The sequence below is a fragment of the Mus musculus genome, chromosome 5, assembly GCF_000001635.26.
Source record: "Mus musculus strain C57BL/6J chromosome 5, GRCm38.p6 C57BL/6J".
NCBI lineage: Eukaryota > Metazoa > Chordata > Mammalia > Rodentia > Muridae > Mus > Mus musculus.
In genome coordinates, this window is record NC_000071.6 from 89,431,984 (window position 1) to 89,458,372 (window position 26,389).

Sequence of the window (26,389 nt, forward strand, 5' to 3'; positions counted from 1 at the left end):
CTTGTTTGTGTAGCCAGTTTGTTAGTCTATGTCTTTTTATTGGCGAGTTGAGACCATTGATGTTAAGAGATATTAAGGAAAAGTAATTGTTGCTTCCTGTTATTTTAGTTGTTAAAGGTGGCATTCTGTTCTTGTGGCTGTCTTCTTTTAGGTTTGTTGAGGGATTACCTTCTTGTTTTTTCTAGGGCGTTGTTCCCGTTCTTGTATTGGTTTTTTTCTGTTATTATCCTTTGAAGGGCTGGATTCGTGGAGAGATAATGCGTGAATTTGGTTTTGTCGTGGAATACTTTGGTTTCTCCCTCTATGATAATTGAGAGTTTGGCTGGGTATAGTAGCCTGGGCTGCAGTTTGTGTTCTCTTAGTGTCTGTATAACATCTGTCCAGGCTCTTCTGGCTTTCATAGTCTCTGGTGAAAAATCTGGTGTAATTCTGATAGGCTTGCCTTTATATGTTACTTGACCTTTTTCCCTCACTGCTTTTAGTATTCTATCTTTATTTAGTGCATTTGATGTTCTGATTATTATGTGTCGGGAGGAATTTCTTTTCTGGTCCAGTCTATTTGGAGTTCTGTAGGCTTCTTGTATGTTCATATGCATCTCATTCTTTAGATTTGGGAAGTTTTCTTCAATAATTTTGTTGAAGATGTTTGCTGGACCTTTGAGTTGAAAATCTTCATTCTCATCCACTCCTATTATCCGTACGTTTGGTCTTCTTATTGTGTCCTGGATTTCCTGGATATTTTGAGTTAGGATCTTTTTGCATTTTCCATTTTCTTTGATTGTTGTGCCGATGTTCTCTATGGAATCTTCTGCACCTGAGATTCTCTCTTCCATCTCTTGTATTCTGTTGCTGATGCTCAAATCTATGGTTCCAGATTTCTTTCCTAGGGTTTCTATCTCTAGTGTTGCCTCGCTTTGAGTTTTCTTTATTGTGTCTACTTCCCTTTTTAGGTCTAGTATGGTTTTGTTCATTTCCATCACCTGTTTGTATGTTTTTTCCTCTTTTTCTGTAAGGACTTCTACCTGTTTGATTGTGTTTTCCTGTTTTTCTTTAAGGACTTGTAACTCTTTAGCAGTGTTCTCCTGTATTTCTTTAAGTGATTTATTAAAGTCCTTCTTGATGTCCTCTACCATCATCATGAGATATGCTTTTAAATCTAGGTCTAGGTTCTCAGGTGTGTTGGGGTTCCCTGGACTGGGCGAAGTGGGTGTGCTGGGTTCTGGTGATGGTGAGTGGTCTTGGTTCCTGTTAGTAAGATTCCTCCGTTTACCTTTCACCATCTGGTAATCTCTGGAGTTAGTAGTTATAGTTGACTCTGTTTAGAGATTGTTCTTCTGGTGATTCTGTTACCGTCTATCAGCAGACCTGGGAGACTGATTCTCTCCTCTGAGTTTCAGTGCTCAGAGCACTCTCTGCTGGCAAGCTCTCTTACAGGGAAGGTGCGCAGATATCTTGTATTTGGACCTCCTCCTGGCCGAAGAAGAAGGCCCAAAACAGGACCTTTCTCAGACACTGTGTTGCTTTGGCAGTTCCCAGGTGGTACAGACTCTCACCTAAGCAGACTAAATTCCTAAGTTCCTTGGAGTCCCGGGACCAAGATGGCGACCGCTGCTGCTGTGGCTTAGGCCGCCTCCCCAGCCGGGTGGGCACCTGTCCTCCGGTCCGGATGGTGGCCGGCTGTCCCCGGCCCACACAGGGTGCTGCCTCAGCGCCTCTGTGCTTCTGCCTGTTCCAGAAGCTGTCAGGTTCTCTGGCGCACCCTCTCACCTGTTCAGACTAATTTCCTAAGTTCGGCGGGTCTCGGACCAAGATGGCGACCGCTGCTGCTGTGGCTTAGGCCGCCTCCCCAGCCGGGCGGGCACCTGTCCTCCGGTCCGGAAGGTGGCCGGCTGTCCCCGGCCCACACAGGGTGCTGCCTCAGCCCCTCTGTGCTTCTGCCTGTTCCAGAGGCTGTCAGGTTCTCTGGCGCACCCTCTCACCTGTTCAGACTAATTTCCTAAGTTCGGCGGGTCCCGGACCAAGATGGCGACCGCTGCTGCTGTGGCTTAGGTCGCCTCCCCAGCCGGGCGGGCACCTGTCCTCCGGTCCGGATGGTGGCCGGCTGTCCCCGGCCCACACAGGGTGCTGCCTCAGCGCCTCTGTGCTTCTGCCTGTTCCAGAAGCTGTCAGGTTCTCTGGCGCACCCTCTCACCTGTTCAGACTAATTTCCTAAGTTCGGCGGGTCCCGGACCAAGATGGCGACCGCTGCTGCTGTGGCTTAGGCCGCCTCCCCAGCCGGGCGGGCACCTGTCCTCCGGTCCGGAAGGTGGCTGGCTGTCCCCGGCCCACAAAGGGTGCTGCCTCAGCGCCTCTGTGCTTCCGCCTGTTCCAGAAGCTGTCAGGTTCTCTGGCGCACCCTCTCACCTGTTCAGACTAATTTCCTAAGTTCGGCGGGTCCCGGACCAAGATGGCGACCGCTGCTGCTGTGGCTTAGGCCGCCTCCCCAGCCGCGGGATTTCTTATATATGAATAAATGCCTGCCTTGGATTACTCTTGACTAGTTCCTAATTTAGTCATCCTATTATTCTATTCCAAATTCTGCTCCATGGCAAGTTACCTCTCTTTCAGTTTCATGTCCATCTTCTTACAAGAATTCCAGGATCAATCTTCCTGCCTCTCTATCCCAGAATCCCTTTCTTCTCCCTACAGGATGTCTCACTTTCTAATCCTGCCTCAGCTCATTGGCTATAGGCTTTTTTATTGACAGGTACATACTTCCACAGAGTGCATAGAGATTATCCCTACACTGTTCCCCAGAAAAGAGTTAATGATTAAAAACTTAAGCTTTTAAAGCTTAAAAAATAAAATGGAACCCTTCTTTATCGTTCATTCTGTATATCCTGAATTTTCACTTGTACTTTTCAGCCACAGAGCTAGACAAGTAAAACAGACACATTTGGAGGATAAATCATAAAACCAGCCACTTACTTTTTCTTGTACTCAGTAAATGTGTTCTCAGAATAATCTGCACACATTTCTTGACCTTTTTCGATGAAAGAAGTTAGTTGCCTCTTCAGCAGGGGACTCTAAAAAAAAAAAAAATTACACATCAACATTCCTTGTGTGGAAATACTGTTACATGGCACTGTTAGATCAGAATTCTACGACCCTATGCAAGGTATCAACAAACACATTTTTTTCTTTTTTGCATGAAGCCAGTTAGTAACTATTTTAGCCTTTGTAGGTCATATATGATCTCTATTACATATATCCTGCTCTGCACAGTAGCAGTCACATACAACAGACAAAGTGCATGGTAGTGTTCAAATATGACACATGGACATGGGAATTTGAATTGTACTTAATTTCCACATCATGAAACGTCAATCTTCTTTTGACATTTTTTTCCTTTAGTAAGTTCACAAATACCACAAACCATGCTTTCCTTGTTAGTTTGCAGGACATAAATAAGTAGGCAGTGGAGCAGGTTTGATCCATAAACTTCATTCTGCCAATTTAGCCTATGTTATTGATATAGAAACTTATCCAGGTGTACCTGAGTGCTGAAACAGGCAACAGAATCCTGAGTGTCACAGCACTCCCTAAGGGTTTTCAGGGTTGGCTCCAGAACTTTGCTGAGGAACACTTCTGGAACTTGAGTCCTTCTGCTTAGTTCAAATGTATACCTGGTATCAGGTAGAAGAGGAGAGAATGCTTTTCAACGTCTGACTGGGGTCCAGAATTAGAATGATACTTTGTTTCTGGTCTACAAAGGCAGAATGACACCTTGTTCTTCCCTCCTTTCCTTCCTTCCTTCCTTCCTTCCTTCCTTCCTTCCTTCCTTCCTTTCTTTCTTTCTTTCTTTCTTTCTTTCTTTCTTTCTTTCTCCCTCTCCCCCTCCTCCCTCCCTCCCTCCTTCCTTCCTTCCTCCCTCCCTCCCTCCCTCCCTCCCTCCCTCCCTCCCTCCCTCTCTTCCTCCCTCCCTCCCTCCCTCCCTCCCTCCCTCCCTCCCTCCCTCCCTCCCTCCCTCTCTCTCTTTCTTTCCTTCTTTCTTTCCTTTTTTCAATTTTTTATTAGATATTTTCTTCATTTACATTTCAAATGCTATTCCAAAAGTCCCCTATTCCCTCCCCCCCCCCCGACCCCTGGCCTTCTCCCCTACCCACCCACTCCCACTTCTTGGCCCCGGCGTTCCCCTGTATTGGGGCATATAAAGTTTGCAAGACCAAGGGGCCTCTCTTCCCAATGATGGCCGACTCGGCCATCTTCTGCTACATATGCAGCTAGAGACACAAGCTCTGGGGGTACTGGTTAATTCATATTGTTGTTCCACCTATCCCGTTGCAGACCCCTTCAGCTCCTTGGATACTTTCTGACACCTTGTTTCTGATCTACAGAGGCAGAATGACATCTTGTTTCTGATTGCCCTGTTGTTTTGCCCAGTTCTTCTGTTACTCCTATGGCCAGTGGATTCTTCATCCTGTGACCTTCCTGCTTCACTTCTGCCTCCATCTCCCAAATGCTAGGATTACAGGCACCTATTGGTGTACCTGTACCTGGCTTTCTGGTTTTTTTTTTTTGTTGTTGTTGTTGTTGTTGTTGTTGTTGTTGTTAATTTATTTTAGTTGTATTTAAAATATAATTACATACTTTCCTCCTCCTTTTCTTCCTGGAAACCTCTCCCATGTTCCCCCTACTCTCTCTTAAGTTTATAGCATTTTGCCTTTAATCATTATTGTATCATATATGCATGTATGTGAATAAATATATAAATGAGACCTGCTGAGTCCATTTACTGTTGTTTGTACAACTTAATTAAAACATAATTTAAATAAAACCAATTCCCTGTCAACTGACTTTAGATTAGACAACATTTTCATGAAAATGTTTTATTAATGCTTTAGGTAATAAATGTAATATCTATGTATATGACAGAAAACATAAAAGTATAACATATTACTTTGAGATATATGGAAATGTCCTTTATGTGAGTATAATCCAAGCCTCTTCACTTTTTGCTTATCTCATTGCTGCCTATGAATTTATCAGTTCAATCATTATTTATAAAAAATACTTTTAGTTCTGGCAACGTTCTGCTTTCTTATATAGGCAACTGACTTTCTAATCACTTTTCTCAGCTTGCTTGTAAGTCATATGAGTGTGGAGATAGTCATAATATATAGTTAGATTATTTTTATTTAGATGAAGCAAGATCAAGTCTCACCATTTCTTTCTATTTAATCTCTTTTTAGATGGCAGTGAATATCAATAATGTTAAGGGAAAAACACTCTAAATTTGATGTTTTACTTGTTATCAAATAGTTATTCTCCAAAAGTTGATAAACATTTACTTTTTATTTTTCATTTGTGATTTCAAATATAATATGGGTCATAACATAATGCATATGGCCATGATATTTGTGTGTGTGTGTATTATGTGTATGGGACATTTTATTTTATAAAACATTTTTGTTGGCCTTCTAGGATTCTCTCTCTCTCTCTCTCTTTCTCTCTCTGTCTTTCTTCCTTTCTTCCTTCCTTTCTTTCTTTCTTTCTTTCTTTCTTTCTTTCTTTCTTTCTTTCTTTCTTCCTTTCTTTCTTTCTTTCTTTCTTTCCTCCTCTTCCTCTTCCTCCTCCTTTTGGTTCAAGACAGGTTTTTTCTATGTAACCTTGGCTGTTCTAGAACTTGCTCTGTACACCAGTCTGGTCTTGAACTCACAGAAATCTGACTGCTTCTGCCTCTGAAGTGCTGGGATTTAAAGCATGACACACCAATGCCCAGCTTGAGGTGCCTTTCTTATTGGCCACCTCTGCACTAAGTAAGGCAGTGTTGTCATTTTCAACTCAGCTAAGAAAAACCTAAGTTGGAAAGGCTGAACCCCTTTTGCCAATGCATGCTAATCTCCAGAGGTAGACATAGGAACCATGGGCTTCCTCTTCCCTATCCAAGTTTAAAGATAGGAGTCATTTCAAGTTAACAAATAACTTGCTGGGCAGTGGTGGTGCACACATTTATCCCAGCACTTGGGAGGCAGAGGCAGGCAGATCTCTGAGTTCAAGGCCAGCCTGGTCTACAGAGTGAGTTCCAGGACAGCCAGGGCTACACAGAGAAACCCTGTCTTGAAAACAAACAACCAAACCAAACAACAACAACAACAAACCTCAAATACTTAAATCATACAAAGAAATTTGGAAAGAGAGACAGCTTACTTTTCCCCATTCTGGGAAAGTAGAGACCTGCATTCTGGGGTAACAGAAACAAACCACACACTACTCTACTTACTGGTCCATGGCTTGTGTGGTACTCTGACCACAGAGGTCTTTGCCAGTTGGCAACTTGATAGCTGGCAATTGAAGTGGTTCAGCAGCTGGCATGAAGTAGGTGCACATAAAAATGTTCATGGGTGTGTTTTCTTGACAGCACTCTTCAAACTTAGAATTCTTTTTGGATAAGTTTTGACAGATTTTTATTGTGTGCTCAGGCAGCTACAAAGAGAATGGTGGACCTGTGCAGTTAGTTTTCTTCTGAGTCTTACTAAAAATAAAACTTAGGCTTTTAAGCTCTGTAGTGATGTTTATAGATATCAGCATGAATGCTCTTAGGAAACAAATTTATGTTGCCAGAAACATTTTTTTGGGAGGGCAGTTTGTTAATATGTGAAATTTCATCACATAAAGTCTAACTTTACCTGTAAGTATGTGTGTGTTGTTTATGAAAATTCCATATCAAAACCAGTACTTTTTGTTAATAAAAAACAAACAGAACCATTTATCTTTAAAATAATTAGGATAAAGAAAACACTTAGCTATAATGCTATAAAATATGACATTGCATAAATATTGAAAAGCCAACACAATGCAATACTTGAAGATAAAATATGATGCACCCTAGGCAATGATGTGATACATACAACTGACAATCCAGAGCCATCCTATTGGACATCATGTATCATTACAGCAAAGCATCTGTGTACAGAAGTGCATGTTTGTAATGGAAAGAGAGTACACAGCTAATGGATCTATGCTAATGTCAGCAAGACCTTGGAGAATGATCTTCATCTAATATAACTATCTGAATCTGCATCTACTTGAGAAAATTATGCAAATTGAGAAAGTAGAAAAATCTTATCAAGTTTTAATTTGTTTACAAATTTAAAATACAATATATTTTAATATATTAGACAAAGTATATGAATATTACCAGGCTTGAATAGTGTCAGTACTAATAAGATTTTATGCTATAAATGAATTTTAAATTGTGTTCAATTTAAATATTGTACTGAAAACTGTAATCAAATGAACTGTGTGTAAGAAATGGATACTCTGCCCAATGCAGGGCTTGGGCATCTGGGAGTCTTGTCCTTGTGTGTATGTGGATTTTGTGACTGGTTTAGTGGTCTCAAATTACTGACCTCCATTAACCTGCTTCCGCATCTGTGAGACAGAGTGGGGAATGTATTTATTGTTTGTAAAGGCATGTGAGGATGCTAGAATAATGCCCATGAAAATGAAGCCTGAAGTTCCCAGTCCTCAGTGCAGTATGTGACGATGGTCACGTGGACCACTTTACCTCACTGGCCATGCAATCCTCTGAGGTAGACTCACAACATCTGGACAGGATTTCAGTAAAGTCTTCAGCTAGTGGCAGAACGTTCTCCAGGTTAGCAGTTGGCACTTTTTGGGCTAGTTTTATGAGATGGCTGGAAGTTAAAAATGAATTTATTAGCTAACTCATATTCTTAGTGTCCTGGTTTTTACCATAGACATACTACTGAGAGGGATAATGTGGTATTCAGTGTTACCAGATGGATGGAATATACCTGCCATGTGGCCTGTGCTTTATAATAAAGTTATAATATCACAGATTAAATCATCCCCAGTGAAGATTTTCAAATATTCAGCATTGAGACATAGTGTCTTTTCTGGCCAAATTTTCATATATGTTAGACTAAAAGCAGTGTACAATGCCAGAGTTATGCTAGTGCGGCATCTCATTGTCTTTTAAGGTGTTTTATAAAATCACTTTTAATTCAGCAGTTTTGCCCCCGAGCTATAGAAATGTTTTGTGTATTCTGAAGCTTACCTCTCTATTAGATATAGTTTGCCACTATTTTACTTAGCTGCCTCTTCCCTTGGAAGAGTTTATCCTTTGTATAGTAGTTTAAAGTTTCATATAGTTATTTTTGATTTTGCCTTTCTTCTGTTTGTGTATCACATCTAAGAGATCATTGTCAAAGGCAATGCCTCAAAGATTCCCCCCTGTTTCCTTCTGAGACTTATAGTTCTAGATATTATGTTTAGGTCTTTAGTATATTTTAATGGCACAGGTAAGGGTCCAGCTTCATCCTTTTGAATGCGGATATCTAGTTCTTAACACTGGTTGCTAGAGAAACTGCCTTTGCTGTGTTGTATAATCATCTGACCGAATGTGCTAGTTCAGTCCAAGACCTTCTATGCTGTTCAGTGATCTGTACATCACTTTTTATGTCAGTATTGCAGTAACCTGATTGTTGCTGCTTTGTAGTTGTTCCAGTCCTCACCCCCTACCATACTTTTTAGAATGTTTTGTTTATCTGGAGTCCTTCCTTTGAGCTCCTTACGATAACTTATTAACTTCTAGGCAATGATGAACTTGAATGTCCTCCAACATCTATGTGTTTACTCTTTGAACTCAGGTGACTGAGCTGGAAGGTGCTGCAGTCCTTGAGAGATGAGCCCTCCTGGGAAGCCTTTAGGTCTTTTGGAGTTGATTTTCAAAGGACATGATAGAACCTCCTCCACTTTGTCTTGAGGTGATGGTTTACACTAGCATATGCTGCCTCGGTGTACCACCAGGGTCAACTGGCTATGGACTGAAACCATAAAAGTTGTAAGGTAAAATAAACCTTTCTCTGTATTGATTTAACTTAGGTACTCATTGCAGTTCATGGATAGCTAAGTTACAAAAACGTTTTCCTTAAAAAAAAAAAAAAAGTGCCATTACATTAAAGCGAATCCCTTGGAGTAAATCCCTGGACACTAACACAAGTATAATCCATGTTTAATTATGCAACATGTATGATGTATTTGAATATATATGATACCTGCAAAAAAATTACATTCTTAGTGTAAAAGGAAAATGAAGCCAAGACTAGAGAAAGAGCCCGAGTGCTTGTGTGGTTCGTTCGTAGACTGCACTCTACAGCTTCTGTAAGGGAAGGAGCAGATGTTTAACCATGAAGACGGTATGGAGCCTTTACCTCAGCCTTGATTTTTCCTTTCCATATGCAGCATATTGTGAGCAGACTCTGTTTGACATGGTGGTGAGAAGTGACAAATGCTTCATCTGGAGTCTCTAGAGAACAGAGAGGAGACGTGTGAAGATGGTCAGACCCAGTGGGATAGAGTGCACACAAGCAGCTTTACATCGCTGTGACGAAGATCTCCAGCCACTGCAATTTACTGCTTTCTCCTTAAGGGCACAGCTCTTTTCTAACCAACAAAATGCAGTGAAGGAATTTTGGAAATGTTTGTTGATTACAGAATGCCAAGTCTCCCTTTATTCAAAAGAAATGATATTTTAGGAAGGAAAAAATAATATATAACTGTAATAAAGCCTACCTCCTTCACAAAGCATACAGTTGGGTTTGCAGAAGTACAGCAGGATCCAACCATAGAGAGATAATTCTTGGTGTAAGCAACTAAAAGTGGCAGAGGCGCTTGTCCATAATTGCTGGAATACTCATACAGAAACCTAGGAGAGAAAAACCCGACTTTTGTGATTTTGTATTTTGTAAATTTTGTATTTTGATGAAGAAAGAATGCATGTGCTAGTGTGTGTGTGTGTGTGTGTGTGTGTGTGTGTGTATGTGTGTTTGTGTGTGTGTGTGTCTGTCTGTCTGTCTGTCTGTCTGGACAGCATGTCCCAGGGATCTGCCTGCTTTTGCCCTCTTTCAGCATGTAAGTTCTGGGGATCTGAAGCCAGGTCCTTATGCTTACGCAAAAAGCATTTTACCTACAAAGCTGTTACCCCAGCCCATTAGGTCATGAAGTAACTATGAATTTAAAGAAAGAATAGCAATACTGACAACTATACAATAATATATCTATTTTGAAAAATGTATTCTTTCATTCTCATGTCTATTTCAAGTATGAAACCATCTTTTTTCTTTTCTTTTTTTCTTAACTGTCTTGCTCAGATAACCACCGATATTAGTTCTTAGCAAGCTTCTTGGTGACATAACAACAGTGACTACAATGAGGGGATTTACTTGCGTTTTCTTTTTAAAATTTGCTATCCTACATAATTCCCACATCTACTCAACTTACATGACAAGAGGAATCAGTTAATTTTTTAGCATCACACATTCCTGAGGCTCCAAAAGACATTCTGAGGGCTAGAGAGATGGTTCAATGGTTAAGAGTGCTTCCTGATTTTCCAGACCTGAGTTCAGTTCCAAGCAACCAAGTCAGATGGCTCACCTGTTATCCCAGCTAAAGAGGACATGATGACCTCTGTAGGTGCCGGCAAACACATAAAAATGAGGTAAGTTTTTAAAAATGATAAAAATATATTTGAAACCTTGAGCAAAATGTCTGAAAGTAACAAAGATGAACATGCCAACCAATATTTATGAAATTATGAATAGATTAATTTTATTGCCCTGTATCTTTGCACATAGATATTTCAATCATCTTGAGTAGCCTTTCTCCATATTTTTTGCCCTTATTTATTTTGTTTTGTTTTGTCTTTTGAGAGAAAGTTTCAGCATTTTGCTTTGGCTTGCCTGAAACTTGCAGCAATCCCCTGCCTTTGCCTCCATTGTTCTTCATGAGGTAATGCGGGCATTGCCATCATGCCAAGCTTCATTTCTGTCCATTTTATAACCTTCCAACTTGAACGTAATCAGAGTATAATGTGGTGTCTCATATAGATTAGACCATAAACAGCTCCACATTACATATTAATTTGGTAATATGTGTCATGTGCACAGCTATTGCTGAAGAATTGCAGACATTTATTTCTGTATTTAAAAATGTGCACAGCAGTAAAATTGTTTCCACCATCTCCATGATGCCAGAATTAGTGGCATAAGGAGACTTACCATAGGTAATGCCAGATGTTGGAAAATAAGTCATATGAAAAGAGATGCTATTGATAGTGTGCGGGGGTAGGTGGGTTCACATCTCACTATGTAATATTACTGTTTTGTAGTTTCGTGTATAGATATTACATTTTCATTATCATGAGCTTTCTTTCCTTACTTGTCTGTCCTTCCCTTCTCTCCCCTCTTCCTCTTCCTCCTCCTCCTTATTCCCCCCCCCTCCCTCCTGCCTCTTTCCTTCCTATTTTTGAAAGTCTCACTGTGGTACTCACAGTGATCCCCCTGCCTTTGCCTCCCCAGTGGTAGGCATCTGGGTTGGTGTAGAAGAGCTGTAGTTTGACTTATAAAGACCACTTACTGGTCAGCAAATCCCTTTGGGTCCCTCCTGAAGGCCTCACAGATCTCATCATTTGTTGGTTCCACGTAGGTGGGAAATTCCTGCGGCTGGTGACTGAGGGCAGCCATGCAGAGTTTCCGCTCCAGCCCCTCCTTGGTGCAACACTCAGGAGTTCCAGGGTGAACCGGAAAGGGAGCATCACTTTCACAGGACTTAACAGACAGCTCTGAGGTCTGGATGAGACAAAGGGAAACAAAAACAAAAGGAAAACCCAGAAAACTTACACAGTGGGAGTGAATCTCTGATCAGTATAATGCATACTTTCTAATTTACATATCCTCATTAGTAGTCAAGCTTCCACACTATGGCTTACGAACATGCAAAATTGAATAATTTTGGTCAAAGGCAAGCATACAATCTTGTTTATGTTAGTCAATGACACTCTCCAGACTAGAACATGGAACAACTTTCATAAATAAATAGACCGTACTTATTGGGCTATATAGCCATTGGCCTTGATCACATAGCCTGGTGTTTCTCAGTGAAGGGGTTTTAGCATCTCTGAGGAGAGGAACACTTGGAGACATTCTGGTAGTGGCTCTCATCTCATCTCATCTCATCTCATCTCATCTCATCTCATCTCATCTCATCTCATCTCATCTCATCTCATCTCCCACCCACTGTTTTGCAGTTAGACCACAGCAAGGAGGTCCTCCCATGGCCTCCCCTCCTCCCTTTACTAAATGAACATCCTTTTCACATCGCTGGCTTTAGCTTCCTGTAAGTTACACTTGCTTGTCCTTCCAGCAGCGTGATTTTATATCACCATTACGTATCCACATTTAAAACAGTTAATGTTTGCGTAGCAGGTCAAAGCTGGGGACTGAGAATCGGTCTTCCCTTAAGTTTTAGGTCTTATCCTTGGCAGAAGCTGGAAACTAGCAGCCCCTGCTGTGCACAGCTCCAGTTCTGCTACTCTCCAGCACTGGGATTAAGGGCGTGTGCCACCGCACCTATCAGATCACCATGGACTAAGGCTGATCTTCAATAACAACATAAATAATAGATTTTTTTTTTCTTTTAAGGATGTATTTTATGTATACGAGTGCTCTACCTGCATGTACTCCTGCATGCCAGAAGAGGGCATCAGATACCATGTGGTTGCTGGGAATTGGAAGAGCAGCCAATGCTCTTAACTGCTGAGTCATCTCCCCACACTTATGATTTCCACAAGAAGACCAAGCTACACAACCATTACATACATGTAGAGGCTCTAGGTTAGTCCCATGCAGGCTCCCTGATTGGCAGTTGAGTCTCCGTGAGCTCCTATGAGCCCAAGTCAGTTGATTCTGTGGGTTTCCTGTGGTATCCTTCATCCCTCTGGCTCCCATAGTCCTCTCCCCCTTCTAATGCAGGTTTCCCTAAGCTCTGTGTGTTCTGTGGCTCTGGGTCTCTGTATCTATTCCCATCAGCTGCTGAGTGACGCCTCTCTGATGACAATTGGGCTAGGTACCAATCTATGAATATAACTTTACAAGAATTTTGAAGTCCAACCTTGATTTAAACCTGACACATGGCCCTCATTGTCAGCATTTATTTAGTAAGTCATTGAGTTATCTCATTCCAGTTATTTTCTTTTGAAACTTGTGACACTAAATAAAAGGAACACAGCACTAAAATAAGCATGGGCACTAAAAATAATAGTCTTTATTTTTCCTTCCAACTGGGATTAGGTGGCTTGGTATCTAGAGTGTCCTAAAATTGTGACATAAAGGCTTATGGCTGTTAACATCCATGGTCCACAATAGAGACAGACAGACAGACAGACAGACAGACAGACACACACACACACACACACACATACACATACACACACACACACACACACACACACACACTAACACACACGCTTACCCTGGTGTCGTAGCAGGTGGGGTCAGCTCCCTCAGCACAGCACTCCTCAGTCAAGGAGACAACTTCCTTCACAAGCTGGTTGACCTGCTCAAATGTGCTACTGGAAAACTTCCTGCTATATAGGATTAGTGATCTGAGGGAGAAAAAAAAAAACATGATCATATTAATTGAATTGTTTTTTTGGCATTTTGACTCATGCCAAAATAGATATCAATTCAACTTTTAAATAAAATATTTTATACATTAACTTTTAAAAAATTTGTTTAAAGGTGAGAATATGAGGTTGTATGAAAAGAATTTGTTCTATAAAAAATTATCTTGTATGCAGTTGTGGTGGTTTGAAAGAAAATGCTCCTCCCCAACCCCCCCATAGGTCCATAGGGAGTAGCACTATTAGGAGGGGTGACCTTGTGGAGTTCATGTGGGTTTGGTGGAAGAAGTGTGTCACAAGGGGGTGGCCTTTGAGGTCTCAGAAGCTCAAGCCAGTTCACTTCCTGCTGCCTGCTGATCTTGATGTAAAACTCTCAGCTCCTTCGCCAGCACCATGTCTGCCTGCATTCTGCCATGTTTCCTGCTATGATGATAATGGACTAAACCTCTGAATCTGTAAGCCAGACTAAATTAAATGTTTTCTTTTATAAGAGTGATTGTAGTCTTTTTTTACAGCAATAGAAACCCTAACTAACGCAATAGTAAAAACTGGATTTATGGTTGTGAGCCTAGCCTTTAACGGCTGTGGGTAGGGAAGTGGGGGGGTGTATGGGGGACTTTTGGGATAGCATTGGAAATGTAATTGAGGAAAATATGTAATAAAAAATGTTAATTAAAAAAAAACTGGATTTATAGTTCCCATCAAAGCAGACAGGAGTCTGTTTTGAACTTTCCCCCCAAAAACACATATTCTGTAGATCATTGCAGGTCTGTTCCAGAGTCATAAAATGGTCTGTTCTAATTACTGAAGAAACCTATATTGCCTCTATTACAAACTCAATCGTTCAATTTACCCATGAGAGTTTCTTAGACCATGGTAACTATAGCTCAGCTGGCACCTCTGCTTACTTGACCTGTTGGTCCACAGCAACTCAATGGTCTTCCCTCATCTCAGAGCCCATTTCAGCATTCTAGACAGCATGGAGGTTAGCTTGTGCTCAGTTTGTCTAAGATCATGTCCCCAAGAGAACTTCACAGATACTGCAACTTACAAAGATCTGAAGTCCTCTTTCCCCAGCATGGCGAGTTCATTGCAAACTTTATCCTTCTCATAGTCTCGGCCTAGAAAGCAGATATGAAAAATAACCATCTTTAAAAAAAACGAACATTACATTATATATATACATAATATGTATAATATATGCATATATGACAATATATAATATAGACTTATATGTAATTATATATATATTATTTATATCAACATGACCTGTGGTAAAGGCACTTCTTAATATCTGTGCAGTTTCATTTGGAGTTATCTTTTCACCTATTTCCTCATAATAAGCCTCAATTTTGTGATTTTTCTATTAACTTCTACTGTGTAGCAAGAACAAAAGGTAGAAAGACTAAAGAGACACTTAACCTAAAAGTCAAATGTTCCACGTCAGTGAGTCAGAACCACCCACAGGAAAACCATTCTCTTTAGCTCTTCTGTATAAAAATGCTGAAGGGGTTGTTCCTCTCTCCCTCCTTCCCTGATTTCCTTCTCTCTCTCTCCCTCCCCTCCTCCTTTTTCTTTCTTTCTTCTCTCATTCCCGTTTGTTGTCTGTTGTGTTTAAACCTTTAACAAGTCAAACAACAAAGGAAAGAAGTTTCTGGACTCCAAGATGAGTCTCTCCTTACATTAAGGCTGAACCTGGAAGAGGGCAGTGATTCTGTAATCTGCTCCAGGCTCTGCTGCCGCAGGGCTTGTAACTACCTCAGACTCCTAAGGAATTCAGCTAGGGAGAAGGCTGGTCTAAGGTAGTGTGGAGTACTTCCTCACTCTTCAAGAGTAGTGAAGGCAGCTTCACAATCCCTCGTCCTTGTTAGCTTTCCTTTAGGGTCTGGGATACAAACTTTAGAAATGTAAATGCCATGGGACAGGATTGGTTCAATAGCCTAAGGAACAAAGAAGATAGCTGTGGCTGGGAACCAGTGGCCTGCAGATCTCATACCAACCATTAGGAGAGCAAGATGACCTGGAGACATCTTTTATACTCCAACTATCACAGCAGCAACAAGAGTGACAAAGCCATGGGGCTTTCTGGAAGGCAGGGGGCAGACAACCTTGAACCATCTCAGGACAGAGTCAGATGACTTGAATGATCAATCCCAAGGGCAGGGGGAGCGGGGAGTTGTTATCTAGTTGTTATATGCTGGGTAGGTGTGAAGCATTTCTAGGGATGATTGAACTGTGTTTAAAAAGGAAATAAAAGCCAGGCAAGGAGTGTGGTGGGGCCCTTAATCCTAGCACTGGGGACAGAAGCAAGTGTACCTCTGTGAATTCGAGGACTGACTGGTCTACAGATAATTCCAGTGCAGTTGGGACCAATAGTGAGAAAACAACAACAACAATAACACAACAACAACAACAGCAGCAACAACAACCACAACCACAAAACAAAGAAAAAGATCACATTGGCTCAGTACATCTCTGCAAATAGTCTGAGTTCCCTGCTGCAGACTCTCTTGTTAAGGTCTTCCTGTGTTAGTCTAAGAGATACTAGAAAAGTCGCTTAGGTAGTGGGGAAGAAAAAAAGGCAATCTGAGAGAAAAGGAGCAAGAGGTTCATTTTTCCTGTCACTGGCCCGACTGGGAAAGCTGCTTCAACATCAATGACCTTCTGGCCTGAGTTTAAACGCAAGTAGATTCAACGACATTGATCTGGGTTCAGAAGGACAGGAGATCATGTTTGGTTTTTTTGAGAATGAAGAGAGCAGTGTGAGGCCTGGTCTAAAGGCCACCAGAGCAACAGGAGTCGTCAGATTCATGAGACACAGTTTTTTACTGTGTTTAAAAATGAGCTCCTCGCTGACTATAAGGCTGCCTCACATATGATCCATGTGTCTGCAGGCAGACTCCTGAAAGCCCGTTTGTGTGCCATTCTGTGACTCATCATTTATAGAAATAAGTCCAGGAAATTTGTCAGCACTCTTGATTCTCCAACTTTGACTAGTTGCTAACCAGTATAGAAATGGCTTTGACTCTGTTCTAAGTAGCCTTAAGTGATTTATCTACTTGGTTTAAAGTACAAGGGAAGTCATCTTAGAGATTCTCATAAGAATGTGTTTAATCTTAAAGGTGGTCTCCCCTCTAAAGCAGTCTATGTTCTGGTTAGACTGAAGGTGTTTGGGAGGAAGTGTTTGTGGTTTTTGGTTGTTTATTTGTGTTGTGTGTGTGTGTGTGTGTGTGTGTGTGTGTGTGTGTTTGGCTGAAAAGGCATTGATGCTAGATGGGTACACATTTTGGGAGTTTATTTATGTGTGTGCATGTTTTAAATTATTTTTAATATTAATAAAATTTTTATGAAAATAACCTGTATAAACTGTTGCACTGAGCATTTTCCAGACAGACAATACAAAATAGATCCATAGAGGAAGAAAGGTTAGAGGTAAGAGATATTAAAACTTTCTTAGGGACAAGCAGGGTCTTTCTACATAGCTCAGACTGGCTTCAACTTCATAGTCTTTCTGCCAGACAAGCTTTTTTTTTTGGAGACAGGGTTTCTCTGTATAGTCCTGGCTGTCCTAGAACTCACTTTGTAAACCAGGCTGGCCTTGAACTCAGAAATCTGCCTGCCTCTGCCTCCTGAGTGCTGGGATTAAAGGTGTGCGCCACCACGCCCAGCTTCAGTTAAGCTATTTTATAATGAGAGGCAAAGTCACATGCTATCAAAATTTCGAGTAAGATATATAATAACCCATAGGTTTCTGTTTGATGTTAAATCCTGAGAACGGGGACAAGGAAGAGGGAAGGTAAAGCCAGTGGTCAGTGGAATGCAATAGGTCCCCAGCATGCTGCCCTGCTCTGGCTAAGGACCTGCCCATCAGCCCACTGTCTGAAAGTTGGATGCTGTGACAAGTCAGAAAGGTAAAAACAGGGTAGACCACACCCATTGATCATCATTCGTGCGTACTCATTGGGTCTGAACGAATACACTGCAGAACTGTCCACATGTGGGGAAGAGCTACACTTTCAGACACCCACACAGTTGTTTTGCCTCATGGTTAAAACAAAACTCGGAAGGATGGCAGGTGGTTGTGTGGCAATGTCATCTACCCTGTCTGAACACGTGATTCTAACATGACTCAGGAACAACCGAGAGGAGGGCATTTTGAAGAAATGAGTTTGTGTAGTCACTGTAAATATTGAAATAGTTTTGAATAATCGCGTATATCCAAGGTCCCATATTTAGCACATTTTACCCTTGTGATCTTTACGATCTCTTCCCAGAGATAAGGAATTTGTTCCACGTGGAAACTGTAAATTTGAAAACGTTACCCTGAACCCCTAATATTAAGAAGGCACAAAATAACTCTGTTTAAAAAATATTTTTCCAAAAGAATACTTTTCCTTTTAATGCACGCCAAGGAACTGTTTTCAATATCTCCCTCTATCAAACTATTCTTGTTTGTGTTGGCACTTTCATTGTGCCGTCCAGTAATGTACAGAGTGAATTCTACATGAAAGTGAGGTGCCATTGATGAATATTTTGAGAAATGTTTCATTGATAGCTCTTCAAGTTTCAGGATTCTCATTGCACTACACATGCAGAGCTTCATCTCACGTGTTACAGGAATGCAGCATGCATGAGAATGCTTATGTGAGCGCACATATTAACTTGTCCAGTAGTTTTGAGCAAAGCATATACTTGTTTGCACACGTGTGTCTTGTATCTCATAGGAATTGTACGGCTTTAGTTAGGGACCATACTGCTGAAAAGTGGGAAATGAGACTGTGTAAGAGTTGAAGTCATTTTGGAATGGTCTTTGCTGGAGCATTTAGCCTTGGGCAGGAGAGGACGCAAATGAAGTCTCAAAGGGCAGCACCTGCATAACCTTAAGGTACAAAGTGTAATAGAGTGTGTATAATAGATGACGCACAAAGCATACAGAAGTAGACTACAGAGGACGGCATTACCATGACCTTTCGTATATATGCTCTTGGATGTGTTTTTGATAAGATTGACTTATTAATTTATATAGGAGACAGTATCTTATTTTGAGAGATACGTTAATCCCTTTCTCTATGCACAAAACCCAGTAAATTAATACAGAAATTAACTTGTAATATAATTATTACAGATTGATTTTTCATATCAATGGAACTTTTTTGCAAAAATTAGATTTGTTTTATTATTGTGTGATTTTGCATGTGTGTGTGTGTGTGTGTGTGTGTGTGTGTGTATGTGTGCTACATGCATGTAGGCTGCCAGAAGCTTCAAGAGAGTTGGATGCTCTACTTCACAGCCAGAAGTGGATTCTAGGGATGGAACTTGGGTCCCCTGCAAGAACAGTATGAGTATTAAACTCTGAGCCATCTCTCCAGCCCTTAAATCATTTTTAGACTAAGCTCATTTAAAATTGGCTAAGTTCATAGCTCAAGTGAATTATAAATATTATATTTTGTTCTTTAATGTACCACTTAGCCTTTGGTGTGGTAACAGAAACTATTGGCATGAAGTTAGTGACTGTTGTGAAATCATGTTCATACCAAGTGGCCTCTTTGCACTAAATGTTTACAAATTTCATTAACACTTTTTACAAAACACCATGTCCAATTTAATCTACATTGTGAAATATTCTGGTAATCTAAGTCAAACTCTGGACTTTTAAAAATGAGTTGTACTTCTTTTTGGGAAATCATATTGCTCCATGCACATTACAAGCTCTTCCAACAGATCTGGGCATATTCATACTTTTAGATATGTCCTGTGACATGTACTCTCTGCTGAACATGGCTTTCACCGAGACTGTGAGATGCAATGAAGGTCCTGCCCCTCCCACACATGATGTTCATTCTGATAAGAAGAGCCAAGGACATTTTCATGATCTTGGTACAAAGACTACAAAGGAAGATGCTTCAGTTCTTTTGGTGCTGCCATGACCTTCGCTAACTCCCCATTTTGTCCCTTTAGGGGAGCTATTTTGCCACATGCATTGAACAAATCTCCAATAACAATGACTTGAGTAGATATTTCTACAGAATGCTGTCTCATGATGTTCTTTTCCTACTTCCTATTTTCATGATGCCCAAATTTGTTATCTTTTAAATCTGTACATTGTGAATGTTCAACTCAAAGATAATTAACATCATGATTATAGCTAATGTGTGAGTACCAACATTTTGGGCAACACTGGAGTAAATCTTTAATGCATCACATGCCCTTTAATCTCTACACGAACATGATAAAATGTGTGGTTTATCATGGCTCACCCCACTGTTACCTGTACTTCTCTGTGTCTGCAGCATGGATAAAACTTCATCTTTTAAAAAGATTTTGAAAAAAATTGATGAGGACGGTGACAACAACGATGATGTGTGTGGGCGAGTGCATGTGCATGCATACATGCATGTGTGCATGCGTGTGTGTGTGTGTGTGTGTGTGTGTGTGTGTGCATGTGTTCGTGGGTGCCCTTAGATACTACCGAAAGAGGGTGTCAGACCTACTGGAACCAGTTACAAGCGGTTGTGAGCTGCCTGATATGAGTTCTGGAAAACAAACTCTGTTCCTTTACCAAAACACTAACTACTCTTAAATACAGAGCCGTATCTATATCCCACTCTTAAATGCAGAGCCGTATCTCTATCCCACTCTTAAATGCAGAGCTGTATCTATATCCCCTAGAACTTCCCCTTTGTATGTGAGATGTTCTTAGAGAAAATTATGTTTGCTAATTAGCAAAACTTTTTGTTATAGTTGTTTGTATGAGTTAGAGAAGCACTTTTAGATTTTGACACTATTCTCTTTATATTAAAAGATTTGTCATTAAAAATGCCTTATTGAAGTTCTAGTTATGATTATCAAGTCTTCAAAGCTCATGTAAATTTTCATAAACAACTCCACCTTTTATTTTTAAAAAACAAACTTACAGGGTTTGGAGCAAGAAAATAGAAAGGGCAAAATGCTGCTGAAGTCCTCAGGGGACACTTACTGTCTCAACAGACACACTGGCTTGAAATAGCATTGGGCATTTACACATGAATCTTACCAAGGAGATCAGTGCTAATTTATTTTAGTTAAGCAAACTTTCATTTTGAATGAAAGATATTAATTGGAAAACATCATATGTAAACTTAGAGTTTTGTACACTACACGTGTGTTTTTTTACAGAGCCATTTTGTTAACCATTCATTGTGAAAATTTAAGAAACTATCCAATTGAGGATGGAAAACTATTGTACTTGTTGAATATGGTGACATAAATAACAAGTGTGACGGTCTTCTTTAATTGAGTAGTCATACATGATCTGTTTAAACACTCCAGAAAAGAACTCACTTGATCTTAGCCAAAGGGCTGAGAAGTGATTCCAGAAAAGAACTCAAAATAGATTAAACAACAAAATGAAAGACAGTATTTAACTAGTAAAAACAATCATAGGAGATTACACAAGGTTGGTTTGAACAATAAATTTTTTATACCTTCAAATGAACAGGCAACAAAGAGCAAACATGGACAAATGAAATCAGAGCATATGAAAAGTATTTTACTTTAATTTATCTAGTGTTATGTGCATGTGTGAGTGTATGTGTGTGTACTCCAGTTCATGCCCAGTATCTGAGAAGGCCGGAAGATGGTATTGGATCAGCTAGAACTGGAGACATAAGTCACCAGGTGGGTTCTGGGAATTGAACCCAGGTCCCCTAGAAGAGCAGCTAGGGCTCTTAAATATCGAGCCATCCCTTCAGCTCTGCCATCCTCCCCAATATTTAAAGGAAAAACAAGGGAAACAAAATGAGATAACCCACAGAGTGAGAGATATTTGAGACTACATTTACAAGAGATTACTATTAAAATAACTGAGAAACTCATCTTTGCAGCAAGAAGACAATAAAATTCTAAAATGGTAAATGACTTAATTAACATTTCATAAAAGAAGAAATACAGATACTTGAAAAACTTTTAGCATCTATCTATCTATCTATCTATCTATCTATCTATATATATATATATATATATATATTAACAGGTATTAGAAGCCTTCTCAATACCACAAGCACCAGGGAAATGTAAATCAAAATCACAATATATCACCTCACACCTGTGACAATTATTAAAAGAAAGACAGTGTAGGGATGCAGAGAAAGAGGGACCAGCACACAACGTTTATTCCTGAGGATGTGCCTTGAAGCAGCCATTATAGAAACAGTGCACCCATTCCTGAAAGAATTTAAAACACAACTATTATACTGCATTGCCCAGCATACTACTTCTGGGTGATAAGAGATATGACGTCACCATATTAAAGGATCCCTTGAATTTCCATGTTCATGGCTGCAACATTCTTCACAAGAATTAAGATATTAAAGTTACATGTGTGAGTCAGTGGAAAAATGGGGAAATGAAATATGCTGTTGACATGCAATGTGTATGTATTTCAGCCTTATGAAAGGACATTCTATTAATTAACAGCGTGCCTGATCTCTAAAGTCATCATATTAAGTATAAATGGCTAAAAACAGAATAAAAAACATGTAAAATGATTCTATCCATGGAATCTGAAGTGTGAAACTCATAGAAACGAAGGGTGCCGTGAGGGTTATTATGAGGCACAGGCTGTGGGGATTGGAATGGAGTTGTTGGTCCAAGAGGTTCAATTAGATTGCAGAAATCATTCTTGAGACTTTTAAAAGAACATGAATTGTAGATACTGTGTATACTAAGCATGTTAACAATGGTAGACACCCATGAAGAATTTATTTCTTCATTACCAATGGTTCTCAACCTTCCTAATGATGCAACTGTTTAATATAGTTCCTCATATTGTGGTGAACCCCAGCCATTAATTTATTTTGCTGCTACTTCATAACTGTAATTTTGCTACTGCTATGAATTGAAAATATCTGATATGCAGGATGTCTGATATGTAACCCCCAAGGGAGTTGCAACCCACAGATTGAGAGCCACTTTTCTAGATAAATTCCACATTAGCATTTGATTTCACTACTGTCATAACCTTCTAGTTGGAGTGCTGGAATTCCGTGACTACAGCATGAACCATCAAATCTGGCTCTCAATGTTCCTATGATTATCAAAACTCCATTTAAAGTGGGTACCCAGATTCTGTGGCAGTATTCAAAAATTTCATTGATCACTTACTGTCAGTCACTAGAGAACTGCAATGGGGGCTAAAACTGAGTTCTCCATTTCGTGTTGATAATTATAACAAACAGATAGTGGGGGGGGACCCCATTGTTAAGTTAAAAGATCTCTTTATCTTCTTCCTATTATAGGTGAAACTCATGGTCTTCTAAAGGGTGTGCATGTTAATTCTTATACACATAGCGGTGACTGCACTCCTGGCATTGTGCTTTGTAACCATGACATTGCTATTGGTTTGCAAGGAGGCTAATGTTTCTTTTGATGACAGCAGTAACTACTTTTCTGACTTGAGAGCTCGTTTGGAGAGATTTTGTAAAGGAGAAGAAGAAGAGGAAATGTAGCTTTACCATCTTTCATTTTTCTTTCCCAGTTTGGTGTTATACTTAACAGAAACTTGGATGCAAACCAGTTTAGTAGTCTATAAGAGCTTATTTCCTATTGATAATTATGTTCTTAGTAACTGTAAAGCTGCAGCAATAGTTGGTTCCTCTTACTTACTTTGGTGTGGGAAGAGGACCTGGGAAGGTCAGCTGCAGGTTAGCGCTGCTTCTGTTTCAGTTCTTGGGAAAGAACATGGATCAGCCAGCAAGAACTGCCTCTGCACGTCTTGGGCCAGCTGAAGTGTCTGGTTTTCTATGACTTGGTAGATTTCCTAAGTCAGTTTCCCCGAGATAAACCTAGTTCCTAAGAGGGAGAACTTTGTGTTGTGGCACAGCGGGTTTAGGCCCAGTTTGGAAACTGGATCCAGTTTCCAAAAGACAGCTTCAGATTACTGGCTCTTAGGAAAGGTCAAGTGTCTTTAAAAAACTGATTTAAGTAGGGTTTCTTGTGGACTTACCATTGCCTTGTTACGGTGGACACATTGATGGTAAACCGCTAATCAGTAAAGAACGGCTACTTTCTCAAATATGCTGGACCGAGGGAACAGTTTTCAAGCTATGTCTTGAGCACAGGGTGATTGAAATAGTGTTTGAGGAAACTGTTAGGTCTCTCAGAATGTCAGACATAGAGAACTACCACCACCCCACACCTCAACCCGCATCCTAACCCTCTCTCTAGCCAGTCTTGCGGCCATTCTGAACTGGAAGCCAGCTGCAGTCTCAGTCTGTGCTCTACCACTTCCAACCAGCAGGGGGCATGCCCAGACTCCATCGGATCATAGCATGGCTCCCGCTGACGCAGTTGTGGCTCCGGATGCCACACTTGGTGTGGTAGAATAGGGAACCACAGATGAAGCATGTCCTGGCAAATACTTTGTAAATGTATTTTACATGGCTCTGGGTCTTGTCTGGTCTACAGGACACGGGCTATACGACTTGAGGGAACTGATTTGATCTCTCTCTCCCCTCTGCCCCTCTCTCTGCCCCTATCCTTTCCCTCTCGCTTCATTTGTTTCCTTTGGGACTATGGCTGCTGAGAATGTGAAATAAAGGTGGGAGACTGCCTTTATGTCTGCAATTTTGAAGCTGACCCAGGGGCTGCCTGCTGAGTCCAACCCTAGCACACCCTGGGATTTTTGGTTTTGGAGACTGAGTTTGAACTTGCTTCAGTAGCATATCTCAAGGTTATATGTATCCCCAGACACTTACAAAGGCGCTTTCAGGGCTGCGTATGGCACCACCGCTTACATAATTCATCTATTCACTAGTACCTATTTTTCTAAGATTTGGTAGTCTCCACTCAGGACTTATAGCTGTAGTAAGCATATGCAGATGAATAAAAATGAATTTAACATAATTTAAATAACAAAATAACTCACATAAAAATGTGAATGCAGGGACTAGAGAGATGGTTCGGTGGTTAAGAACACTCACTCGCTGCTTTTTCAGAGGAACAGGGTTCAATTCCCAGCACCCACATGACAGCTCACAACTACCTGTAACTCCAGTTCTAGTGGATGGCACTCCCACACAGGCATACATGCAGGCAAAACACCAACGCACATAAATTAGAAATAAAGTCAAGACTGAGTTTATTCTTGCCATCATTAATAAGTGATAATTCCCAGGGAGGCATATACTGCTGGTTAAATGTGTTATTACTATAAATATACATGAATGGTTTGAATGCTGCTGTCAAGAAAGAGTACTAAATGAACATCTTAATTTGACAAATCAGAGTGTGTGCAGATGCCCTTATAAGCATCAAAAAATAATCCAGAGATGAAAATTATTCAAAGGGAAATCTATAAAATAACACCTAAACTGTACAATAAAAGGCTAAATTAGGGTTTAGAGATCATCTGGAAAAAAATCAATGGAAACATCTCTGGAAAGTTTTCCAGTTGCAGAATTTATGAAGTTACACACATGTCCTGTGACCTGCTAGCACTGTCGGAAGCCTCAGAACACTGCAAAGGCCAATGTCCCAGGGCAAGGGTGATTTCCATGAAACACCACCCCTGTTACCTTGTTTATTATTTTATTTCAGAGATACTAAAGTTTCTTATTTTGTGTGAGAGGTATTTTTAAAAACTCTCGTTCCTTGCAACTGCTGAAGAGTACGATCCTCTAAGGAGGATCAAAGAGCTCTCTCAGCTGGCGTCTTGTACCACTGACATCGTGATGATACCAAGGAGGGTAAGCATTTGGGAAATAAAAATGCTTAGTTGTGTACCAGAGGCCCCGGTTGCATTATAGATCTTACTTATCCAATGTGGGGAGGAAAACTGAAAGCTTACATAACCCTACTTTCTTTTAGGAGTTGTTTTGCTTGTTTTCAGATGGTCTCGGGCAGCCCAGACTAGCCTTGAACTCCCTATGCAGCCAGTTCACCAGGGAAACTTGAAATCCCAAGATCCTCCCACTCTCACCTCCAGTGTTCTGAGGTTGCAGACATGCACCGCCATACCTGCCTCTATCTTTAGTGAGCTACTTATTTCTTATGTGTGGGGAGCATTTCTTACTAATGCTACATGGCCCAGCTGAGCTCAGATCGATCCCTCTTTGTTCCTTCTTTTATTGTCTTCTAGAGCATCCACTATTTCTTCTGTTAGTTACTCTTCAAGTTTTAAAGTGGCACTGGGAAATTAAATTAGCAATAGTTCTTAGTGAAAAGAGGAGCCTTACCTCTCTCTAGAGCGTGCCCAAAGGCTAAGGCCAGCAGGAGAACCAGAACCCTCTTCATTCTGCGACCAGAGAGTCTTGCAGCACCTCCTCTCACCTGCCGGCCACCACGCAAAAGGCAGGAGCACAGGATTTGCAAACGATCCTAACTAGAAACTCATCAATTATTAATCTCTGCCCAGAAGCAAGGGACAATCAGCCTTGTTCCCAAAAATAGATAGTAATATCATCATAAGGCAAATAGATACCCCTGGGGAATATGGAGGAGAGTCTGGGAGGTTTTAATCATTAACTTTGTCACTGGGAAAAGCCAAGGCATGTGGATACTTTCCCACTGCAGTTTTTCCATGGCATCTACTTAATGTACCAGTAGGGGTACACTTCCCTATTCTATATGGAGGAAAAGATATGTCTATGTCTTCTCTGGGTACTCCCTACCACTCCTATGTATTGATGGAAAAATTGGGAGCTGTGTTTCTTCCTTTCTTTTTCCTCCTGTTCTCCCTTTCTTTCTCTCTTTAAATCTAACACAAATAAGCATTATTTTAAAATATCACAGATTAGATATTTTAAGTTATGAGTAAAGAGCAAGAAGCCAGTTAATTTATTGCAATTCTCTAACTCCATGAATTTAATGTCATTAGGTAATTGTGGTGACATCATGCCTTATATCTATGTGTTACAGTGCACTATTGAGTATATGTTTAGAATAGCT

At 40.5% G+C, this 26,389-nt stretch overlaps 1 protein-coding gene across 1 annotated transcript in view; it reads right to left on the reverse strand.

Annotated features, from left to right (window-relative positions):
* Gc (vitamin D binding protein) overlaps nt 1-25,915 on the reverse strand; it is a 40,388-nt gene extending 14,473 nt beyond the window's left edge. Inside the window, exons 1-10 of the mRNA NM_008096.2 lie at nt 25,678-25,915; nt 14,517-14,586; nt 13,315-13,447; nt 11,422-11,633; nt 9,580-9,712; nt 9,219-9,313; nt 7,550-7,679; nt 6,263-6,465; nt 3,536-3,665; nt 2,968-3,065 (exon numbers count right to left, since the gene is read on the reverse strand). Of these exons, the coding sequence (NP_032122.1) occupies nt 2,968-3,065; nt 3,536-3,665; nt 6,263-6,465; nt 7,550-7,679; nt 9,219-9,313; nt 9,580-9,712; nt 11,422-11,633; nt 13,315-13,447; nt 14,517-14,586; nt 25,678-25,735 (1,262 nt within the window). The 5' untranslated portion in view covers nt 25,736-25,915. The remainder of the gene's footprint in view (nt 1-2,967; nt 3,066-3,535; nt 3,666-6,262; nt 6,466-7,549; nt 7,680-9,218; nt 9,314-9,579; nt 9,713-11,421; nt 11,634-13,314; nt 13,448-14,516; nt 14,587-25,677) is intronic.
* Between the last annotated feature and the right edge of the window lie 474 nt (nt 25,916-26,389).